The sequence below is a fragment of the Apodemus sylvaticus genome, chromosome 23, assembly GCF_947179515.1.
Source record: "Apodemus sylvaticus chromosome 23, mApoSyl1.1, whole genome shotgun sequence".
Classification (NCBI taxonomy): domain Eukaryota; kingdom Metazoa; phylum Chordata; class Mammalia; order Rodentia; family Muridae; genus Apodemus; species Apodemus sylvaticus.
Window position 1 is genome coordinate 14,262,556 of NC_067494.1, and position 23,177 is coordinate 14,285,732.

General features: G+C 43.3%; 1 protein-coding gene and 1 pseudogene across 1 annotated transcript; one reads left to right on the top strand and one right to left on the bottom strand.

The window, feature by feature from the left end:
* Nucleotides 1–1,972: 1,972 nt before the first annotated feature.
* LOC127673495 (28S ribosomal protein S18b, mitochondrial-like) lies at nucleotides 1,973–2,607 on the top strand (annotated as a pseudogene).
* Nucleotides 2,608–10,160: 7,553 nt separating this feature from the next.
* LOC127673859 (patatin-like phospholipase domain-containing protein 4) lies at nucleotides 10,161–22,880 on the bottom strand. The gene is made up of 8 exons (XM_052169614.1): nucleotides 22,727–22,880; nucleotides 22,347–22,445; nucleotides 21,599–21,796; nucleotides 20,074–20,182; nucleotides 19,828–19,963; nucleotides 12,219–12,284; nucleotides 11,708–11,860; nucleotides 10,161–10,312 (listed from the first exon to the last, which is right to left on the bottom strand). The coding sequence occupies exons 1-8, from the start codon at nucleotides 22,731–22,733 to the stop codon at nucleotides 10,181–10,183; spliced, it is 900 nt and encodes a 299-aa protein (XP_052025574.1). The 5' UTR covers nucleotides 22,734–22,880; the 3' UTR covers nucleotides 10,161–10,180.
* Nucleotides 22,881–23,177: the final 297 nt, after the last annotated feature.

Consider the following 23,177-nt stretch of genomic DNA (forward strand, 5'->3'; position numbering starts at 1 on the left):
CTGCTGTCTTCTGTGTTCTTGCTTCTACTCAACTCCAGTGTCCTTCCAGTACATACGTAATTTTCTTTGCCTTCTCATGTTCTCTCTTTTTCTGCAAGCCCCTTGTAATGTTTCCTGGACTGACAGGGAATAGTAACACACAGAATGTAGAACAGGCCAGGAATGATCTTCTCAAGTTTGCCAACATTTCTGTGCTCTGCCCATTTACCTGTAGGGCAGATGGGTGGCAGAGAACAGGAAATGGTGGCTATTTCAGAGTGTTCAGGGGACATAGGTGATGCTACTCAGCCAATAAATGTGGACACCATAGAGAAGCTGGTGTCACAGAGAGATCATTCTCTGTGTCTAGGCTACTTGTTTTCAAAGGCTGTCCACTACCACCCTGCATCCTTCACAGCTGTCATCTGCATCCTGGCTTTGTTGGATTGTTCTTGCCCTAGAGTTCATCCAGAGCACAGAGGATTTACTTTAGGAGCAGCAATTAAAATACTATCTTTTCAACATTCTGACAGTATGAGATTGGAGACCAGGGGACTCTGTTATTTGGGTGGTGCTGTGGGGAAGAGTGTTTAAGGTTTATATGGGGAATTACTCTCATTTAACTTAAGATTCCCAGGAACAGTAACCATACATCATTCCATGGCTGGGTCTCCCAGCAAGTCTGAATATATAATGTGGAAAGCATATCTGCCCATAACCATCAGAACTCATCCCACAGAACTTCAAGAAACACCCTGTAGATGCTGGGATGACTATACACTGCAAAGGCCAGAGACTGCAGTGGATGATTCCAGGATGATTGAGACATCCTGGTCTCAATGTTGGGCCCCTAGGAAGTCTCTTTGAGGATGTGAAGCTTTTAGGAGCTTTCTGTCCATTCTAGGTGGCTGTGGTTAGGAAGGAGAACTGGTGAGAAAGATAGGGAATGAAGAATGAATTTTATGAAACTTTTAATAAAAGGCACTACTTCTAAAGAACACCGTGGAACTGAGCTGGCCAACTTGCCCTTCTCTGCCTGTCTTGCTCTGTGCAGTGTTCTAAACATCTGTTCTTTAGTGATCTACAAATTTGATCAGAATCCTTTTTCCACCAGGATTTGTACATCTATGGCCTGTCTTAAGGTCTGTAGAACTTGTATCCTCAGCCTGGTATTCCTGGTCAAGGTTTTGTCTATTGCCTTGTGTTGTAAGGCTAAATTCTGTACCCAAAGGTCCAGGAGTAATTTCTCCACTCACAAGCTTTTGTTATGCAGACCTTATTCCTTGATTTAAAACTGTTGGTTATATAAAATAGGCTACAGCCAAGTGGCAGAGGGATCAAGGGAAGGTTGGTTAGGGTTGGAGGAGGAGGGGTGGGGGAGAAAATAGGAAGAAGCAGGAAGAAGTGGCCATTCAGGGATGGGAACCTTGAGCATGTGGCCAGGAGAACAGCAAGGATCTGGGGAGCACCACTGGTGAGGTAGCCAGGCCAGCAGTTAGAAAAGAAGATTAGGGGTGACCCCCAGTAATTTTCAAGCCAAGTAGAATACCTATAGTCTGAATGTCCTTTATTTGGAAGGAAGTCAGGGATGAACTTGAATTGTTCTTATGACAGTAGTTGGTTTAAAGGTCCTGCAGCTTCCCCTTGGCTTGTGACACATGCTTGCTGTTTTAGTTTTGTTTCTGTGGATGTGATAAACCACCCTGGCACAAGTATCAAGGAAAAGGGCTTCTGTGGCACACAGTTCCAGGTTCCAGTCACCTGCTGCAGACAAGAGGGCAGAACCTGAAGAAGCCCTTCAGATCACATCCACAGACAGCCACAGAGAGCAAGGAGCTGATGGCTAGACTTCTCTTCTTCATTTATTCCACAGCCAAACCCTAAAGCTGTTGCCACTCGCCCACATAAGAAAATCGCACATACCCGCCCTAGTCTGTATCCTGAGCATACATTTATTTTTCCAGCAGGCTGGAAATCATGTGTGCACATCATGATGGCTGCCTCCTTGTGGCATATGCTGCTAATGTTGTTTCCTACACTCTTAGGAAGTTCCTATGGAGCTGAGGTTCCCCTCCAGACTCTTTGCACCAGAGGCCCTCCTGAAGAAAACCCTTCAACCTCCCTCCCTTCCCTTCTCCCCTTATTAAAACAAACCTTGGAATTCCCTGGATTCCGGAGAATACCTGAATGGCTATGGCTCTCACCATGTTTGGGCTGACTATTTCCTCAACCACAAAGCTGGTGGCACAATGGATCAGACAGGTATTCCTAACAATCAAGTTTCTAGGAATCCGTGTCCCATGTGCAAGTATCTCAAATTGCATGTTGACTTTAGGGATGTGATGCTCTTGGAACAGTTTGTTTGTGCCCATAGGAGAATCATCTTCCATGCCCCATACCCTGGAGTCTATGAAGCAGCAAAAGAAGCTGACCCAGGCCATCCAGAAAGCCAGTGAGTGTGGTCTTCTCAGTTACTACATTCCCCAGATTGAGCCCTGAAACAATGCCTATCTTACTGTACAAGGTGCTGTCAGTATGACTCCACCAGCCTCCACATTGTTGTCAGGTGAACCTTGATACCCATGGTACAGCTGGCAACAGTCACTGGAGAGAGGACTCAGGAGTTGAGACTGCAATCCACACTGCTTCCCAGAGAGGATTATAAATGGCAAAGACCACAGAAGCTCACAGCAACCATTAAAGCTTATACACAGGTGCAGGGAGTCTTGCCAGGCATCTGGGTGGTTGGTTCAGGTTCAAGCTTATTCTTGCTTACTATAGGAAGCCATTCTAACTGACCTTAGTTATGATTGTTCCTAAAGGAGGGCAAGGGTCAGAACACTAGAATATATTACTTAATGGGATATACAGTTAATGGTTAGCCGGGCTCAAGAAAGGTCCTCTGTAATAATGTAAGATGGCCGGCTACAGGTCTAAAATGAAATGGCTATGGTAATGTCAGAATGGCAGCTGCCACCTAGGTCTTAACAAGCAGAACATTTTTTTATGTTAAGCTGTTACATCATCTTAGACCCATCAGTTGGGACACATGTTGAAGCACAGAGTGTAGGTATGAGGACTTTAAAGCAGAGGACCCAGAAATCATTTTAACCAGAGTCCTAAGGACAGCAAAACATCCTACAGGCTTTGATTTCTAAAAGCCTAATATTAGTCTCCATAGCCCACCTAGGCCAGAGGCTTGGAGTCCCTCCCAGCCCTGTCAGGACAGGTCCTGCTCTGATCTCATGAAGTGGGATTGTGATACAGTCCAGCCAGCACATGTTAAGCTGTGGCAACACCTGGATTTCTTTGAGTGCATTGAGAGGAGTTGGTGGAGTGGTGCTCTCTGCAATTTCGGTGTATTTTGTGACCTGTGCGTGGATTTTATATTTGATTGGTTTGTGTGTGAGCTTGTGTATGTGTGGCTAGATCAGTGTGTGTTTGGGAGGAGTGTTACTTGAGTGTGTGTGTGATTGTGTGTGTGTATGTGTGTGTATATTATGTGTGTGTGTTGTGTTTTAAGTTTACTTGCATGTTAGTACCTATATTTGTGTTTGTGTAGGGATACCTGTGGGTGGGTTTGAGTGCAGCTGTGTGTTTGTGTGGGTATGTGTGAGAGTGTGTGAGAGAGTGTGTGTGTACACACGGGTGTGTTTAGGTGCACGTGTGGTAGGTGTGAGAACATCTCTGTGTAAAGGACGGTGTTGAGGCCATCAGTCAGCTTGGCCATTGTTTCTTTTTTTTTATTATTTGATGTATTCTTTATTTACATTTCAAATGATTTCCCCTTTTCTGGGTCCCCACTCCCTGCAAATCCCATAAGCCCTCTTCGCTCCCCCTGTTCCTCCATCTACTCCTTCCGACTTACCTGTTCTGGTATTCCCCTATACTGTTGCATTGAGTCTTTCCAGAACCAGGGGCCACTCCTCTGTTCTTTTAAGACATCATTTAATATGTGGATTATTTCTTGGGTATTCCAAGTTTCTAGGTTAATATCCACTTATCAGTGAGTGCATACCATGATTGATCTTTTGAGACTGGGTTACCTCACTTAGTATGATGTTCTACAGCTCCAACCATTTGTCTAAGAATTTCATGAATTCATTGTTTCTAATGGCTGAATAGTTCTCCATTGTGTAAATATATCACATTTTTTGTATCCATTCTTCCGTTGACGGATACCTGGGTTCTTTCCAGCTTCTGGCTACTACAAATAGGGCTGTTATGAACATAGTGGAGCATGTGTCCTTATTACATGCTGAAGAATCCTCTGGGTATATGCCCAGGAGAGGTATAGCAGGATCCTCCGGAAGTGCCATGCCCAGTTTTCTGAGGAACCTCCAGACTGATTTCCAAAGTGGTTGCACCATCTTACAATCCCACCAGCAGTGGAGGAGTGTTCCTCTTTCTCCACATTCTCGCCAGCACCTGGTGTCTCCTGAGTTTTTGACCTTAGCCATTCTGACTGGTGTGAGGTGAAATCTCAGTGTTGTTTGACTTGCATTTCCCTAAAGATTAATGATGTTGAACATTTCTTAAGGTGTTTCTCAGCCCTCTGAAGTTCTTCATGTGAAAATTCTTTGTTTAGCTTGGTACCCCACTTTTTAATGGGGTTATTTGGTTCTCTGGGTTCTACCTTCTTTAGTTCTTTGTATATATTAGATATTAGCCCTCTGTCAGATTTAGGGTTGGTGAAGATCCTTTCCCAATCTGTTGGTTGATGTTTTGTCCTTTTGACAGTGTCCTTTGCCTTACAGAAACTTTGTAATTTTATGAGGTCCCATTTGTCAATTCTTGATCTTAGAGCATAAGCTATTGGTGTTCTATTCAGGAACTTTTCCCCAGTGCCCATGTCCTCAAGGGTCTTCCCCAGTTTCTTTTCTATTAGTTTCAGTGTGTCAGGTTTTATGTGGACGTCCTTGATCCATTTGGAGTTGAGCTTAGTACAAGGAGATAAGAATGGATCAATTCACATTCTTCTGCATGCTGACCTCCACTTGAACCAGAACCATTTGTTGAAAAGGCTAATTTTTTTCCCACTGGATGCTTTCAGCTCCTTTGTTGAAGATCAAGTGACCATAGCTGTGTGGGTTCATTTCTGGGTCTTCAATCCCATTCCATTGATCCGCTTGCCTGACATTGTACCAATACCATGTAGTTTTTATCACTATTGCTCTGTAGTAAAGTTTGAGGTCTGGGATACTGAATCCCCCTGAAGTTCTTTTACTGTTGAGAATAGTTTTAGCTATCCTGGGTTTTTTGTCATTCCAGATGAATTTGAGCATTGCTCTTTCTAGCTCTATGAAGAACTGGGTTGGGATTTTGATAGGGATTGCATTGAATCTGTAGATTGCCTTTGGCAAGATGGCCATATTAACTATATTAATCCTGCCAATCCATGAGCATGGAAGATTTTTCCATTTTCTGAGATCTTCTTCGACTTCCTTCTTCAGAGATCTGAAGTTCTTGTCATAGAGGTCTTTCACTTGTTTGGTTAGAGTCACACCAAGATACTTTATGCTGTTTGTGGCTATTGTGAAGGGTGTCATTTCCCTAATTTCTTTCTCAGTCTGCTTATCCTTTGAGTATATAAAGGCTACTGATTTGTTTGAGTTGATTTTGTAGCCAGCCACTTTGCTGAAGTTGTTTATCAGCTGTAGGAGTTCTCTAGTAGAGTTTTTTGGGTCACTTAAGTAGACTATCATATCACCTGCAAATAGTGATAGTTTGACTTCTTCCTTTCCAATTTGTATCCCTGTGACCTCCTTATGTTGTCTAATTGCTCTAGCTAGAACTTCAAGAACTATATTGAAAAGATAAGGAGAAAGGGGGCAGCCTTGTCTAGTCCCTGATTTTAGTGGGATTGCTTCAAGTTTCTCTCCATTTGGTTTGATGTTGGCTACCGGTTTGCTGTATATTGCTTTTACTATGTTTAGATATGGGCCTTGAATTCCTGTTCTCATCCAACATGAAAGGATGCTGAATTTTGTCAAATGCTTTTTCTGCATCTAATGAAATGATCATGTGATTTTTTTCTTTGAGTTTGTTTATGTAGTGGATTGCATTGATGGATTTCCTTATATTGAACCATCCCTGCATCCCTGGGATGAAGCCTACTTGATCCTGGTGGATGATTGTTTTGATGTGTTCTTGGATTCATTGGGCAAGAGTTTTATTGAGTATTTTCCTATCGATATTCATAAGGGAAATTGTCCTGAAATTCTCTTTCTTAGTTGGATCATTGTGTAGTTTTCGTATCAGCGTAATTATGGCTTCGTAGGAGTTGGGTAGTGTTCCTTCTGTTTCTATTTGGTGGAATAGTTTGAAGAGTACTGGTGTTAGTCTTCTTTGAAGGTCTGATAGAATTCTGCACTGAAACCATCTGGTCCTGTGCTTTTTTTGGTCGGAAGGCTATCTATGACCCCTTCTATTTCTTTAGGGGTTATGGGTCTGTTTAGATGATCTATTTGATCCTGATTTAATTTTGGTGTTTGGTATCTAAGAAATTTTCCATTTCCTCCAGATTCTCCAGTTGTGTTGAGTACAGGCTTTTGTAGTAGGAACTGATCATATTTTGAATTTCCTTTTGTAGTAGGATCTAAAGATTTTTTTAATTTCCTCGGTTTCTGTTGTAATATCTCCCGTTTCATTTCTAATTTTGTTAATTTGGATACTGTCTCTGTGCTCTTTGGTTAGTCTGGCTAAGGGTTTATCTATCTTGTTGATTTTTTCAAAGAACCAGCTCCTGGTTTTGTTGATTCTTTGTATGTTTCTCTTGGTTTCTACTTGATTGATTTCAGCCCAGAGTTTGATGATTTCCTATCTTCTCCTCCTCCTGGGTGAATTAGCTTCTTTTTGTTCCAGGGCTTTCAGTTGTTCGGTTAATCTTCTAGTGTATGCTCTCTCGAATTTGTCTTTGGAGGCACTCAAAGCTATGATTTTTCCTCTTAGCACTGCTTTCATTGTGTCCCATAGATTTGTGTATGTTGTGCCTTCATTTTCGTTAAATTCTATGAAATCTTTGATTTATTTCTTCCTTGACCAAGGTATCATTGAGTAGAGTATTGTTCAGTTTCCATGTGTATGTGGGCTTTCTGTTGTTTTTATTGTTATTAAATACCACTTTTACTCCATAGTGATCTGATAGGAGGCATGAAATTATTTCAGTCTTCTTATATTTGCTGAGTTCTGTCTTGTGAAGATCGATTTTGGAGAAAGTACCATGAGGTGCTGAGAAAAAGGTATATTCTTTTGCTTTGGATGAAAAGTTCTATACATATCTGTTAAATCCAATTGGTCCAAAGCTTCAATTAGTTTCACTGTCTCCCTGTTTAGTTTCTGTTTTCCTGATCGGTCCATTGATGAGAGTGGAGTGTTGAAGTCACACACAATTATTGTGTTAGGTGCAATGTGTGCTTTGAACTTTAGTAAAGTTTCTTTTATGAATGAGGGTGCCCTTATATTTGGAGCATAGATGTTCAGGATTGAGAGTTCTTCTTGTATTTTTTCTTTGACCAGCAAGAAGTGTCCCTCAGAGTCTCTTTTGATGACTTTGGGTTGAAAGTCAATTTTATCTGATATTAGAATGGCTACTCCAGCTTGTTTCCTGGGACCATTTGCTTGTAGAATTGTCTTCCAGCCTTTTACTCTAAGGTAGTTTTTGTCTTTGACACTGAGGTGTGTTTCCTGTATGCAGCAAAATGTAGGGTCCTGTTTACATATCCAGTCAGTTAGTCTATATCTTTTTATTGGGGAATTGAGTCCATTGATGTTAAAAGATATTAAGGAGTAGACTCCAGGGATCTAAAGCTCGGGGTGATACAGTACCTAGTGAAGCTCTTCTGCCCTGGCCTGCAGCGAATATATGGCTTAACTCCTTTTCTTATCAAAAATTGCAAAGTTCTCATTCTGTACACAAGCAACATAGTCTGTCACAGCAATACCCCACTCTCAGGAACCAACTTGTATATGGATCAGTGTCCTATTTGAGGAGGATGGTGGCCCAGAGGTAGATATGGTAGCTAAGATTTCTACATCCCTATCTAAAGGCAGCAAGAAGAGAAACTCAAGGGTTGGAATGGGTTTGATGAACTTCAAAGGCCACCTGCTATTACACTTTGACCCCAATATGGCTACAGCAGGATGTGGTAAAATAGTCCTCACACATGAGCGCCTTGGTCAACCTAGAGAGAGAAGCTGATGCTGGAGGTGTGTCTTTAGCTTTATCCATTGTTTTCTGTTCCTTTTCAAGAATTTTCCAAAACCTTGACGACTATTCTATGCATACTAGCACCAGTTGCCTTTATCGGATTGATCATCTTAGGAGTCTATCGTTATGTACCAAGACACCCACATGAAAAAAAAGGTAGGGAAGCAGGCTGGGTTCTCACTCTTGTTCTTGGTTTTATGAGGCTGATAATGACCTGGGAGATGAACCCAATGGTCTGACTCTTCATAGCAATGTTGGAGATGATTATTGTTGGACACAGGAGGCTAAGAGAGTCAGCCTACATGTACAATCAGAGAAGCAGGATGGAACAGGAAAGTCCTCCTGAGGTGAGGGAGAATCCAAGGACCAACAATCTAAATAAGATGAAGGAAAATGGAGATGAGGCAATCCCTCCTCATAAACAACAAAACCTTCCCTGAAGACTGTGATTAAAATCAATTTGCTTTCTGGGGATGTTATCATGCAGCACAATAATTCTTATACCTAGGGTCAAGTAGCTGTGGGGAAGGGAGTGAGTCTGTGGCCCATGCTGGTGTGTGTGTGTGTGTGTGTGTGTATGTGTGTGTACATGTATGTTATGTGTATGTCTCTGTGTGATGTGTGTGCAAGTGTAATATAAATGTTTGTACATACATATGTCTGTGTATGTTATGTGTTCATGTGTGATATGTACGTCTGTGCATGAATGATATATACATATGTGTATGTGATATGTATGCATGTGTGATACACACCACACACACATATACATACATACATACATACATATATATATGCTTATGTGTGGGTCTGGTGTGATATACATATATATAAGTATGGGTCTGTGTGTTTGTTATGTGTATGTGTCTATGTATGTGTATATGTGTATGTGATATAAATGTGTCTGTTATGTGTGTGTGATATGTGCATGTGATTATGTGTGTGTATGTCTGTGTTTGTGTGTGTTTGATTGTGTGTATGCATGTGATATATATATATATATATATATATATATATATATATATATATGCGTGTATGTGTATGGGTGTTTGTGTATGTGTGTGTATGTGTGATATATGTTTGTGTGTCAAAGACAGATATAAGAGAAGTTGGAGCACAGAGACTGTTTGTGCAGCTTAGGCTGTCTCACATATCACTCCGGGTAACCCAGGTCCAGTTTCTCCTTTCATGTAGCCAAGACTGTCCCAAGTCTCCATCTGTGTAGACCAGGCTCTCTTGCTTTTTTCTGCATATCCCAGGCTCTCTTGGGTTCCCCTCCGCTTAGCCCAGGCTGTCCCATGTCTTTTTCCAAGTAGCACAGGTTGACTCAGGAGTGAAAGGAGAGGAGCCAGGGAGCTGAGGCAGGGGATTGGTGTCATAGGATATACATGAGTATAGCACATGGAATATACAGGTCAGTGTGCACACATAGAAATCAGCACACATCTATGACTGTCAGCACATACATGTTAGAGCACATGGATACAAACCAGCCTCCACAGATGTCAATAAGGACACACACATGTTAAGAGTCTTCACACATATGTACCAGAACACATTAGTCAAAACACATGTCCGTCGGATGATGTACATGTCAGTCAGCATGCACACATGAGAACATATGTGTCAACCAGACCTCATACATGTAAGTCAAAATCCATTTCCATCCCTGAGCACCTGCCAATTCCACTGCACATGTGTAAGTCTGAGCCTATGTGTCAGTCACGCTTCATATGTGTCAGAACACACAGGGAACTCTGTGTACACATGTTAATCGGAGCATATGCATGCTAGCCTTTATGTCAGCACACACATGTCAGTCAGAGTGCAAATATGTCAGAGGTCATTCCTGTCAATCTGCTCATACATGTCACCCAGAAAGGGAAGCTGAGGCAGTGGGATTATCCTAGACAGGAGTCTGAGCCAGCCTTGGCTATACAGACACATGTATGCACACACTGAGTCACTAGCCTGAGCTATGCACGTCTGCATTTATTGATGCCAGCACTCCCTGCGCAGGAAGCGCGCCATATCAATCATCCCCCTGCTGTAGATGGCTTCCATCATCTGCCTACCCGGTGGGAACAGCATCTGCCACGCACGCACCAGGTTGGCCATGGAGATCTGGTGGGAGAAATAAGAGACATACTAGCTGGGAGTCACAGGAACATATGGCATGTAGCCCAGGATGGGTCAATCCCCCTGCCTCAGCTGCCCAAGCACTGGGAGTAAAGGCTTGCACAGCTGTGTCACATGTATGATGTTCATGTTTATACTTCATGTGTAAACTATGTGTACATATGGCATACATGTTACACATATGTGATATATACATGTTACACATGTGTGAGGCATGTTACTTATATATGTGACAAGTCATATAAGATACATACATACGTAATATACATATGTAATATGTAACTTACAGTACATGAAGGGCAATAACATGCATTATATATATCACGTACACATGTAAATCACAGATTATATACATGTTATTAGTCACATGTAAGGTGTAAGATTTATACATCACATACACATGTATAATTAGTAACATGTAAGATATACACATGATAGATGCAATACACACAGTGCACTGTACATGTTACATATCACATGTGTTTGTATAGAATACTGTATGCATCATACGCACTGTACAGCACACATTGTTTTCATATGATGCGTAGACATAACTTCAAGTGTATACATTAGTCATACCACAGAAGTAACATGTATGTTATAAACAATGCACACACCTAAATTCAATCACAACACACAAATGATAAATGATATGCACATTGTATTGTACACATTTATCATATGATGTGCACATGTAACTGCTCTACATGTGTACACATTAATCATGTTAAATAACACATATGCTATCAATATGACACAAACCACATTGTGTATTCTACAATGATCTATTTAGTTCCCTTTTGTAAATGACTCCACAGATCACATATCTCTATGTATATAACCAACCACATATTATGAAGCACACAGCATACACACACTGTTCTGTGTAAATTCCATGCTATACCTTGTAATTTCTCTACACACCACACATATGGGACACTTGGGACACTTGGTCTTGCTTGAAATGATATGGGAGGTAGAATCAGCATGTGTTCCCATGTGTGTGCATGTGTACATTCATGCATGTGTGTTGTTTTTTATCTATGCATCCAGTGGAATCGACGTGGGGTTGGTAGTGCAGTCTGCACTGAGATTAAGGCAAGGGTCGTGAAAACTACATATAACCATCATGTGTACACATGTCACTATATACATTATGCACACAGGACACTCATGCAGGTACTATATGTTGTTATGCCCTGTATAACCATATAAATTATGTGCCTATGTATAAATAACCATGTCACATACACAAATTATACATTATATCATATAACATACATAATGCACATATGACATCCTGTGTCATATGCATGTGTGCGTCTCACAGTGCATACAACCTCTGTGTGCACTGCACCCAACATGCACACTGAGACTCACCATGATGTCCTGCTTGGCGAAGCTCACACACACGCCAGGCCACCCCGGATCCCGCGGGGATACATCCGCCCCTCCACTGAAGGGTGAGAAGGTCAGGGTGCGTCCCATGGGTAGCACGGGCAGGCTGTCAGTAAGGCCGCCGTCCATCCAGCACTGCCAGGAGGGGACACACATGCATATGGGTCACATGCGTGATGTGGGTCACACGTGTGCTGTCTGCATGGCTCACATATGTGTCTTATGGTCGCGCCTGTGTCATTGACACACATCGCACATGTCCTATGTTCACATATCATACATGTATCCTAGGTTGGCTTACACATATGTGTTATGGTCACACACGTGTTACACATGTCCTATGTTCACATCTCACACACCTGTCCTATGTTGGCTTGCACACACTTTATGTTAATTCCTGTGTCTTCTGCAAACATCACACACATGTCCCACAGTCATGCCTGTGCTGCTCACCCATCCCCCCAGTCCCCGAGCATAGCCACACCCACAGTACCTGCCCTGCATACTCCACAGGCTCAAGTCCTGCGTAGACAGGTATGAAGCAGCTGGCGAGGAGAACCTGTATGTGTCAGAACACATGACAGCTCAGGAGCACAGGGTCAAAGGTACTCATACATATAATGCAAATGTTATTTACATCTCAACCACATATCATGAACATGTTATTTACATACCACCCACATCGACATTACATCCACATAACATTTATACATGTACATATCAACCATGTTTCTACATGCCATGGAGATGCTATTTACATTTCAAACACACATCATCCATGTTTCCAACATATCATCCACATGTTATCTGCATACCACTTACACATCTATCCCTTCCCCCACAGCATTGAGCTGGGCTTTCCAGCCCATTTGATCAGTCTGCTACATTCCTGGCCGCCACCCCCAGCCTTCCGCTTGTGTTATCCCTGGCCTTTGTTCTTCTGAGAACCATACAGCTGCTTTCACCTGGAAATCAAGGCTGCCTCAGGGCAGTCTCACCTGGAGACATCCAGGACCTGCAAGACATGAAGTCCTTTAATCCCAGCAGGCAACCCGCTGAGAAGAGGAGCCAGCGAGTTCTCAGATCTCTCCTTGAGTCTGGGGGCAGGGTTTTATTTTAAATAAAATAGGTAATATTTTAATATTTATATATTGACTAAATATTAGTAAAGCATTGGTCTCGATCGGCTAATGTCGTCCTGACTCATTTCTTTTGTGGCCTCCCCGTTTATCCCCAGAATTTTCTTCCAGGTCTCCAGTTCACCTGTAGTTGCTGGCAACTACAGATTGGCACCCGAACAGGGACAGACCTGATACAGGAGAATTTCCTGAGGTGACCCTATCTGGCGAAGCTTCGCAGAAAAACAGAAAGAAGATGGTATCCTGCACGGTAAACAACTATCAGAGTTAAATGCTAGCGCTAGTGTAAGGTTTTATCCTTTGAAACTATTGTTGTGGGTGCGGAAGGATATGGTTAAGCAGAACAGTATTGGCCCAGGATAGATAGTGGAAGATGGGGCAGGAAAGTTCTCAGCAGAGATGTGCCCGCAGCATTCAGGAGCTGCTGCAGGCAAAAGGGATTGGGTTTGAAGAACAAAGATCAGAAGATTTCTTAGATCAGATAGATTCTTGCTGCCCATGGTTCTGAGAAAAAAGAACCTTAAATGAGAATGCCTGGGAAAGAATTGGTGATTCACTAAAGACTGCCAAGGCAGATAGTATTACCCCCTGCCTCTGGACACTTATAAAGGATGTTATAGATGAAGTAACCCTGGAGGAATTAGATATTATGCAGGAAGAACTTAAGGAATCTCAAGAAGAAAGCCTGCTGGAGAGGAATTTCTCAAAAAAGGACACTCTCCACTCTAAGTTACAAAAACGTGGATAGTTTAGAAAAGGAAGCTCATCCCAAAAGAGAACAGCTGAATTCCATGGGGAGAATGGGCCCCTCCGCGCCCTCTGCTCCACCTATGACCTCGGTTGTGGGAGACGAGATCCAGAGAGATATGCAGATACAAAAATTGGAGTTCGAGATTAAGTTACAGAAATTGACTAATGAATTACAGGAGCTAAAACGGGTATCAAATACTAGAGAGAACAATGATCTTGAGATGAGCCAATCTCCACTAGAAAGAGCTGTAAGTCAGGCTCGTGGAGAAGGGCAGGATACGTCAGAACTCTTAGCCTTTCCTGTCCTTGAGATTGGGATTTTCCTGTCCAGGAGAATAGGATTAGACAATATCAGACATTGGAATTCAAAGTGATAAAAGAATTAAAGGCAGCTTTGGCTCAGTACGGCCCTACAGGTCCTTTTACACAAGTTTTATTGGATACTGTGATGGAGTCGAATTTAACTCCACAGGATTGGAGAACTCTGTCTAAGGCTACTTTGTCAGGAGGAGATTTTTTGCTTTGGATTTCTGAGTGGCGAGAGGCTAGTAAAAGAACTGCCATCGTAAATGCTCAGGCAGGCCATCCAGATTGGGATGCTGACGTGTTACTGGGAGAAGGTGTATATGAAGGAAATACTAACCAGATTGGGTTTCCTATTGCAGTGAATGCCCGCTGTGCTTGGAATCTTTTACCATCGAAGGGAGATCTTAGTGGAAGCTTAACAGGTGTCAGACAGGCTCCTGATGAGCTTTTTCAGGATTTTATAGATAGATTATTGGAACAGCTAACAGAATTTTTAGAAATTCTCAGGCAGAAAATCCGTTGGTCACTCAGTTGGCTTATGAGAACGCTAATGCAGCCTGTCACGAGGCCATCAGACCTCACAGCCAAGACAGACTTGGCTGGTTATATTCGCCTCTGTTCTGAAATTGGCCCCTCGTATAATCAGGGTCTAGCAATGGCTGCAGCTTTGCAGGGAACCACCATACAGGAAATACTTTCACAGAGATGAGGGAATAAAAAGTGTTTTAAATGTGGTAGTCTGGGTCATTTTAGAAGTGATTGCCCTAACAACAGGGGTGCTATAAGCGGACAATCAGTTTGCACCCCAGGAATCTATTCTAAGTGTATGAAAGGAAACCATTGGGCTAGAGAATGCAAATCTAAGACTGATATTCAAGGCCTGCTGCTGTCGGGAACCAGGAGAAGGGGCCAGCCCCAGGCCCCGACTCAACCAGGGCAGACAGTTTATGGGGCTACGAAAGCTGCTGCCAAGCCAGGAAAATCCATCTTTGAACTTACCAGAGCAACACCAGGAAGTGCTGGACTGGACCTCAGCAGTACCTTCTATGTTGTATTAACCCCAGAATTGGGTGTCCAGATTCTGCCTACAGGAGTCTTTGGACCTTTACCTGCAGGAACTTGGGGATTACTTCTAGGACAAAGTAGTTCTACTGTAAAGGGGATGCAGATTTATCCAGGTGTCATAGTGACTATGAGGGAGAAATAAAAATTATGGCTGCTTCCCCTCATAGTGTCATAACTATACCTGCTAACCAAAGAATTGCTCAACTTGTTTTGGTTCCTTTACATCCACTGCCTTCCAAATTCGTTAAGGATAAGAGAGGACAGGAGGGCTTTGGCTCCTCTGGAGTGTATTGGGTTCAATCTATTACTAATAAAAGACCTAACCTTAAATTAACAATTGAAGGAAAGGGTTTTGAAGGATTAATAGATACGGGAGCTGATGTAACAATTATTAAAGGACAAGACTGGCCATCCAGCTGGCCTTTGATGGAAACACTTACCCATCTCCAAGGCATTGGATATGCTAATAATCCAAAACAGAGCGCGAGACTTTTAACTTAGAAGGATGAAGAGGGAAATTCAGGACAAATCCAGCCTTATGTTATACAAAACTTGCCTACTACCCTTTGGGGGAGAGACCTTTTATCACAAATGAATCTGATTGTGTGTAGTCCTAACGAAAATGTCACTAGGCAAATGTTAGAGCAAGGATCTTTGCCTGCTCAGGGGCTTGGGAAAAAAGGGCAAGGCATTAAAAGGTTTGAAAGCCCCCAGCCTAACTCTTAACACTAGAGGTCTGGGGCATTTTCAGTAATGACCACTGTCTTGCCTGCATCCCACACCAATAAAATTCAATGGCTTAATAATAATCCTGTGTGGGTTGATCAGCGGTCTTTATCTAAAGAAAAAACAGAAGCTGCCTCTTCACTAGTGCAGGAGCAGCTAGAGGCAGGGCATTTGAGAGAATCTCAATCTCCATGGAATACCCCAATATTTGCTATCAAGAAAAAAATCTGGTAAATGGAGATTGCTACAAGATCTAAGAAAGGTTAATGAAACTATGTTGCCCATGGGAGCTTTACAAACTGGACTTCCATCTCCAGTGGCTATTCCTAGAGAATATTATAAAATAGTTACAGATTTAAAAGATTGTTTCTTTACTATTCCATTACATCCTGAGGATTGCAAAAGATTTGCTTTCAATGTTCCTTCTATTAACTTCATGGAACCTATGAAAAGATACCAATGGATAGTTCTTCTTCAGAGCATGGCTAACCGTCCTGCCTTATGTCAGAAGTTTGTGGCACAGGCCATTCAGCCTGTAAGACAACAGTGGATGGATATTTACCTTGTCCATTACACAGATGATATTTTGATTGCGGGGGGGGGGGGTGGAGAAGGGGGGAAGGGGAATCCTCAAACTTTGCTTTTGTGTTTTAAAGATTTGCAGCAAGCTTTAGCCACTAAAGGATTACAAATAGCTTCAGAGAAAGTACAAACCCAGGATCCGGATAATTATCTGGGTTTCAAACTTACAGATCGAGCTGTTTTTTCCCAGAAGATAATTATTCGCAGGGACAATTTAAAAACTTTAAATGATTTTCAAAAGTTATTGGGTGACATTAACTGGCTTCGGCCATATTTAAAGCTTACTACAGGAAAATTGTGACCTTTATTTGATATTCTAAAGGGGAATGCTGACCCTACATCCCCTAGATTATTAACTCCAGAAGGACTTTTGGATTTACAGCAAGTAGAGAAAGCTATTGAAAATCAATTTGTTACCTATATAGATTATTCTTTATCTTTGCATCTGCTAATTTTTAATATGACTCATTTGCCTACAGGTTTATTATGGGAAAAGGCTCCTCTTATATGGATTCATTTGAGGGTGTCTTCAAGGCGTAATATCGTGCCGTATTATGAGGCAGTAGCCCAAGTGATTGTGCTTGGAAGAAAGCAGGAACTAACTTATTTTGGCAAAGAACCAGATGTTATTATTCAGCCTTATAGTGTAGATCAAGATGCTTGGTTAAAACAGCATAGCACAGATTGGTTGCTTGCTCAAATAGGCTTTTAAAGGACTATAGATAACCATTATCCTCTAGACAAATTGATAAAGTTTTTAAATATGCATGAGGTTATATTTCCTAAAATGACATCTCTACAGCCGTTGCATAATGCTCTTTTAATTTTCACAGACGGCTCTTCCAAAGTAAGAGCTGGATATCTTATTAATAATCAACAGGTGGTTATAGAGACCCCTGGGCTTTCTGCTCAGTTATCAGAACTGACAGCGGTGTTGTGTGTCTTTCAATCTGTAAATAGTACCTTTAATCTCTTTACTGACAGTGCTTATGTTACATTTTCTGTACCACAGTTAGAGACCTGTGGCACATTTAATTTTAATACGCCAGCAGGATCCTTGTTTTCACAATTGCAAAGTATCATTCTTGCCAGGAAAAATCTTTTATATTGGCCATATACGAGCTCACTCCGGTCTTCCTGGAGCTTTAGCTAAAGGCAATCAATCAGTGCACTGACAGAGCTCTAATAAGAGAGGCTTTAAATTTAGAACCTGTGGAAATGGCTAGACGTGATCATAATAAATTTCATCTTTCTAGCCATATATTAAGACTCCGTCATAAGATCACAAAGGAGCAAGCAAGAATGATTGTAAAACAATGCCCTAATTGCCTTACGTTAGCACCAGTTCCTCACTTAGGGGTTAATCCACGAGGCCTTATGCCTAAACAAATTTGGCAAATGGATGTAACTCACTATGCAGAATTTGGAAAATTAAAATTTATACATGTTTGCACTGATACTTGTTCAGGATTTCTCTTTGTTTCTCTACATTCAAGAGAAGCCTCTAAAAATGTAATTCATCATTGTTTACAAGCTTTTAATACCATGGGATTACCCAAGGTCATTAAGACAGATAATGGACCAGCCTATTCTGGCAATAACTTTATCTCGTTTTGTAAAGAATTTGGTATTAAACATAAAACTGGAATTCCTTATAACCCAATGGGTCAAGGAATTGTCGAGTGTGCTCATTGCACCCTTAAAGACTGGCTTTTTAAAACAAAGAAGGGGAATCTATACCCCCCAGGTTACCCAAAGCACACCTTGCTTTTGTTTTATTCGTTTTAAATTTCCTGCAGACTAATGCTAATGGTCAATCTGCAGTGGACAGGCACTGGCACCCTACCAGTTCTAATTCTTATGCCATGGTTAAATCGTGCGACCCTTTAACTAATACATGGAACGGTCCAGATCCCGTCTTAATCTGGGGCAGGGAGTCAGTTTGTATCTTTTCTCAAACAGAAGATGGAGCCCGAAGGCTTCCAGAACGATTGATAAGGCAGATAAATTCACACCCTAAAGCAGCTGGTCCATATAATTAATTCACAAAGGCATTCTCTAAGCTGCTTCTCACTTACTTGGGAAGAAAGGTTCCTTTGTGCTCTTGCAGTTAATTTGCAATCCAGGCCTCTTGCCTAAATCACAAATTTGCAATCAAATTGAATGCCTTGGGCCTTCCAGACACAGCCCAAGCAGGGTTTTTGTCTTTTAATCTCTTTTTGTGTTTCAAGCAGGTATCTCTCAGATACAGCACTGAAGGTGTGCTACTGCAGCAATGGCTTCTACGATCTGACAGAAGGCTGTGCAGTCCTGCCAGGCCACACTCACAGGACATTTACTTTACCAGTGGATCCCCAGAGAGGGGGCTGCATAGAACTGGATCTATGCATGTTTGTTAATTTAACAAACATGGGCATCAGTTTGAGGTGTGAGGCGAGGCACTGCAAGGGAAAAAGAAATGTTCTGCTTCTGAGTTTCCCTGAGAAGCACGCCCGGCTGCATAGGAGTTGACATTGAAAGACTTAAATTATTAAGGCAGTCTATTTCCCCTCCCCTGAAAAAGATGTCAATTAATGTTTAAGGGGGTCGAGGCCACTGCTTTCCCTGATTAAAGCCCATTGTCTTTTGACGAATATATCTATCCACTGAGGAGCCACGAGTTGTCGGCCATCTCCTTGAGTCTGGGGGCAGGGTTCTATTCTAACGGCTATATATTGACTAAATATTAGTAAAGCATTGGTCTCGATCGACTAATGTCATCCTGACTCATTTCTCTTTCATGGCCTCCCTGTTTATCCCCAGAATTCTCTTCCAGGTCTCCAGTTTTCCTGTAGCTGCTGGCAACTACACACATCTACACAACACTCACAATACCATCTCCATATACCATACATACATGTACCATACATGCACATATACCACTCCCACCTACACACCACACTAAAGCACACACATCCACATGAATGTGCCCCCACTAACACACACACATGTGCACACACGTAACTGCATAGACACACATGTGACTGCTTAACAGATGTAACCTGCTCCTCCTCAGAGCAACAATGTGTATCCTCTGAACGCATGTTGTCGTTACATGGTCCCTGAGTGGGAAATACCCCTGACTGATGTGCAAAGGTGCATACATGGACACACAAACTAGAACACTACAGTGGAAAAAGTTCACAACTACCTGTAAGTTGGGATGGTTCTGTGTGTAGGATCTGTGTGGATGCACACGGATGACCGTGTGGCATCTCCTGGTTCCACAGCATACACAGAAATGATGGAAGATACTGGTCACATGTGATGAGTTGAAAATCACTGATGAGGCCAGTCACATATGACAGCACAAGGGGGAAATGGAGGGTTGGGGGACACAATCTGTGTGCAGAGTCCCGTGAACATGTCTGAACTCTGCACAGACCACTGACATGCCATGCTGTGTGAACCCCTAACATGTGAACACACACCCAACATGAGAACACTCACCTAACATGAGAACACGCCCCTCCACACACATCTTTGTGCCCTTACCGTGATGAGGTCGTCCCTAGAAGTGAAACTAGACACCAGGTGGCTCCTCCTGTCCGCCATGCTGGTGACCGACACATGCAACCGTCCCTGGGCCAGTGTGTGTGCGTGCTGGGGAAGGATGGAGTCAATGCCGCCTCTGCACATGCATGCAAGGACACAGAATTGGGGGGACATGGAGATGGGAGGTCAGGCACCATGTGCTCCTGTGTCCAGCTCTGGCCAGGACACGTGTACACTGACACCCACCTAAGCCGAGCCATAAAGTTGTATCCAGGTGTTACCGGCCCCAGTGCCTGCATCCTCGTCTCTTCGGCAAAGGCAAACACGAATCTGGTACATGCCCGCAGGGCGGGGTCTGTGTGTGAGTGTGTATCACACCTCTGTATGCCATGAATGACATTATATGATGTTATCTGCCTGATCCATATAGTCTATATGTCAGGTATTATACAAATTACAGTGTATTACACATACTACATATTATAACACACTACATGTGATTATATACACATCATTACATGTATGTGCATGGTGCAGTGTGCCACATGTAATAGCATACATGTGATTATGTGCCATTTCGTGTTCTTTACACAATACTCATCATTTTGTATAAGGCATATAAAAGTATTCTACACAACATGCAATCATGTATCATCGTAGATAGTAAAACAGTATAGTCACGTGACATATCTACATGTATCCTATGTGACGATATGCATCATGTAAAGTACAACCTGTGTAGGAAGGTAATATGATGTTACCACTTACAGCACACTGCATCATGGAGTTACACACTTCAACATATGAAAGCTGTTCATATCACTTGAATTATATACATTATGTAACATGTAGCGTACAGCATACACCCCAAATTGACATGTATAATACACTGTGTAATATATTACAAACATATAATACATATAGTCATGTCATAAGTGACCTCACTGCACAATGCATCACATGTATGATTACATGCTTCAGTGCACCATGCTATGTTACCATTGATATTTTATGTAGCATGTAACATGAAATGTACAGCACACAACATGTAATGGCACATACGACACACACTTTGAAATGTGTTTAATTTCCGCACATGTCACATCCATGCACACAACACGGATATTCTGACGGGGCATGTCATGTGCTAAGGTAGGGACTCATGACGCACATGACGCACGGACTCATGATCAGACATGTCTACACTTGATTTACTGTACTACACTGTGCACATGCCACAGCACATCGTATGTAGAGTACAAGTGTGTCAAATAGTAGGCAGTTTATATTAAAATGTGTTTAAGTGTATGTTGTATGGACACTGAACTGTGTCACCTACATGTCAGACTGCATGTTGCATGTATTTAATGCATAGATCATAGTACATGCTGTCTGTACTACACTGTATGTTGCATGTGTGCGGTATCACATGCAGTATGTGTAGTTACGCTGTATGCACACTCTAGCCTTTTGAGATACTATGTGCTGTGTGCATACTCTACTACATATGTATCACATGTATGTCGCCCATGTGTCACACGTCTATAGTCAAACTGCGCACACTATATCACATGCCATATGCGTCACACCGTGTGCTGTGTGTACACTCTACTACATATCACACATATGTCACCCACGAGTCACACGTGTGCACACTATATAGCTCGTCATATGCGTCACACTGTGTGTACACTCTACTATGTATCAAACGTATGTCACCCACATGTCACATATGTGTAGTCACACTGTGTGCATGCCCAGCGCATCACACCTGCCCCCCTCACCTCAAGCCTCTCTGGTGCGGTCAGTAGCACAGTGGCCACCAGAGCCCCTGCTGAGGCCCCTGCAAAGCCAGTGATGTCATGCAGCAGGCCCCGCCCACGCGTGCACAGCATGGTCGCTGCCCCCAGGTGGTAAATACCCAGAAACCCGCAGGCTGAGAAGGAGAGGTGAGTGTACTTCATGGCGGCTGAGAAAGAAACACATACTTGTAATTAGTATACGCCTTCGGACTTGTGCATGCTTTCTACATACAACAAGATGCACAGCTGACCTACTGACTGGGAACTGTGATTGACAGACATCTCACCCGGTCCCACCCCCTCAGCCTGTGACCTTCACCTTCCTTCATTAGCCCCACCCCCTTACCCCTGACCCCCACCCCAGACCCCGCTCAAGCTCCAGGGAAGGGAGCAGTGAGCTAAATTACTGGACTAGGCTAGAGAATTAATCAGTCCAGACCACACCCTCCTCTTCAAGCCCAGCGCTCCGTGGAGACCACGCCCTCATTGTAACCTGGGAAGCCCCGCCCCTGTCCTGCCCCCTGCCCGCCCTGACCTGCAAACCTGGGAAGCTCCACCCTCCATTCCTCACGCCTGTCACTCCTCAGCTGACCTGGGAATCCCCGCCCACTACTCCTGGCCCCGCCCCTACCGCCCCAGTAGGCCCGCAGCACTTACGCGTCAATCTAGCCTCCAGCCAATCCCCAGACGCAGATGTCACAGACCAATGTCACTCACAGCCGCTGAGCCAATCGCGATGCGGCAGGGGCCGGCCTAGGCGGTGCGTGCTGATGTCATTCAACAGGGCTGCACCCGAAGGGTTGGCTCTCGGCCGCCCTGTAACGAGGGATGCTCAATGGTATTCCGGTATTCCGGTATTCCGGCCCCACCTCACCGTCCCGCGCGCCCTTATGACATCTTCAGACCGCGTCCATGCCCCCGTCCCCTCGCCTCCTGCAGCCGACACTGTCCTAAGAAGTCGGTGCCTCGTGAAGGTTCTGCTGCAGAGCGGGTTGCAGGGCCTGTCGCGCCTTATGACGTCACCGGCCTGCGCCCTCCCGTTCCCTTCTCGGCGTGAACAGCGGGGCCTCAGCTCCAGAACGAGTGAGGATTCAGACCTGTCATGAAGCCTCGGGCCTTGTGGCATCACCATCCCGCTCCCTTCTGGTCAGATGGCTGGCCCCGCGGCCGGAAACCTCCCCTGCCCTGGCCCTAAGGTGACATGCGGGCCGCGCCCCAGGGGAACTTGACTTTGCGCGTGCACGCCGACCCCGCCCCTTCCCCAGGCTTGACCTTTGCCCCCTGCAGGCGCTTAGGAGCCTGTCCTGTTTTCTGATGTGACCCCGGGAAGTGGTAAAAATGCAGTAAACTAACATAAAAGACTCTCGAAAACTACGCATGTGATGGTGCCTGTTCCTGTCCATGTATATGTATATATATACCAGTTAATTGGACTGATAGGTAGAAAGATAGAGTTACATGTATGATTTTTATTTCTTTTTATACTTTTTATACATACATGTACATACATACATACATGTAATATTTTCCCACTGTAAGTGGAAAAAA

Bases quoted from the DNA above. Each gene is read 5' to 3' on its own strand.
- LOC127673859 (XM_052169614.1), bottom strand. The intron at 20,183-21,598 runs GTGTGATGCGCT...ACTCACACACAG, and splicing joins GCTTGAGGTGAGGGGGGCAG to ACCCCGCCCTGCGGGCATGT. The intron at 12,285-19,827 runs GTAAGGGCACAA...TGACACATACAG, and splicing joins CTAGGGACGACCTCATCACG to GTTCTCCTCGCCAGCTGCTT.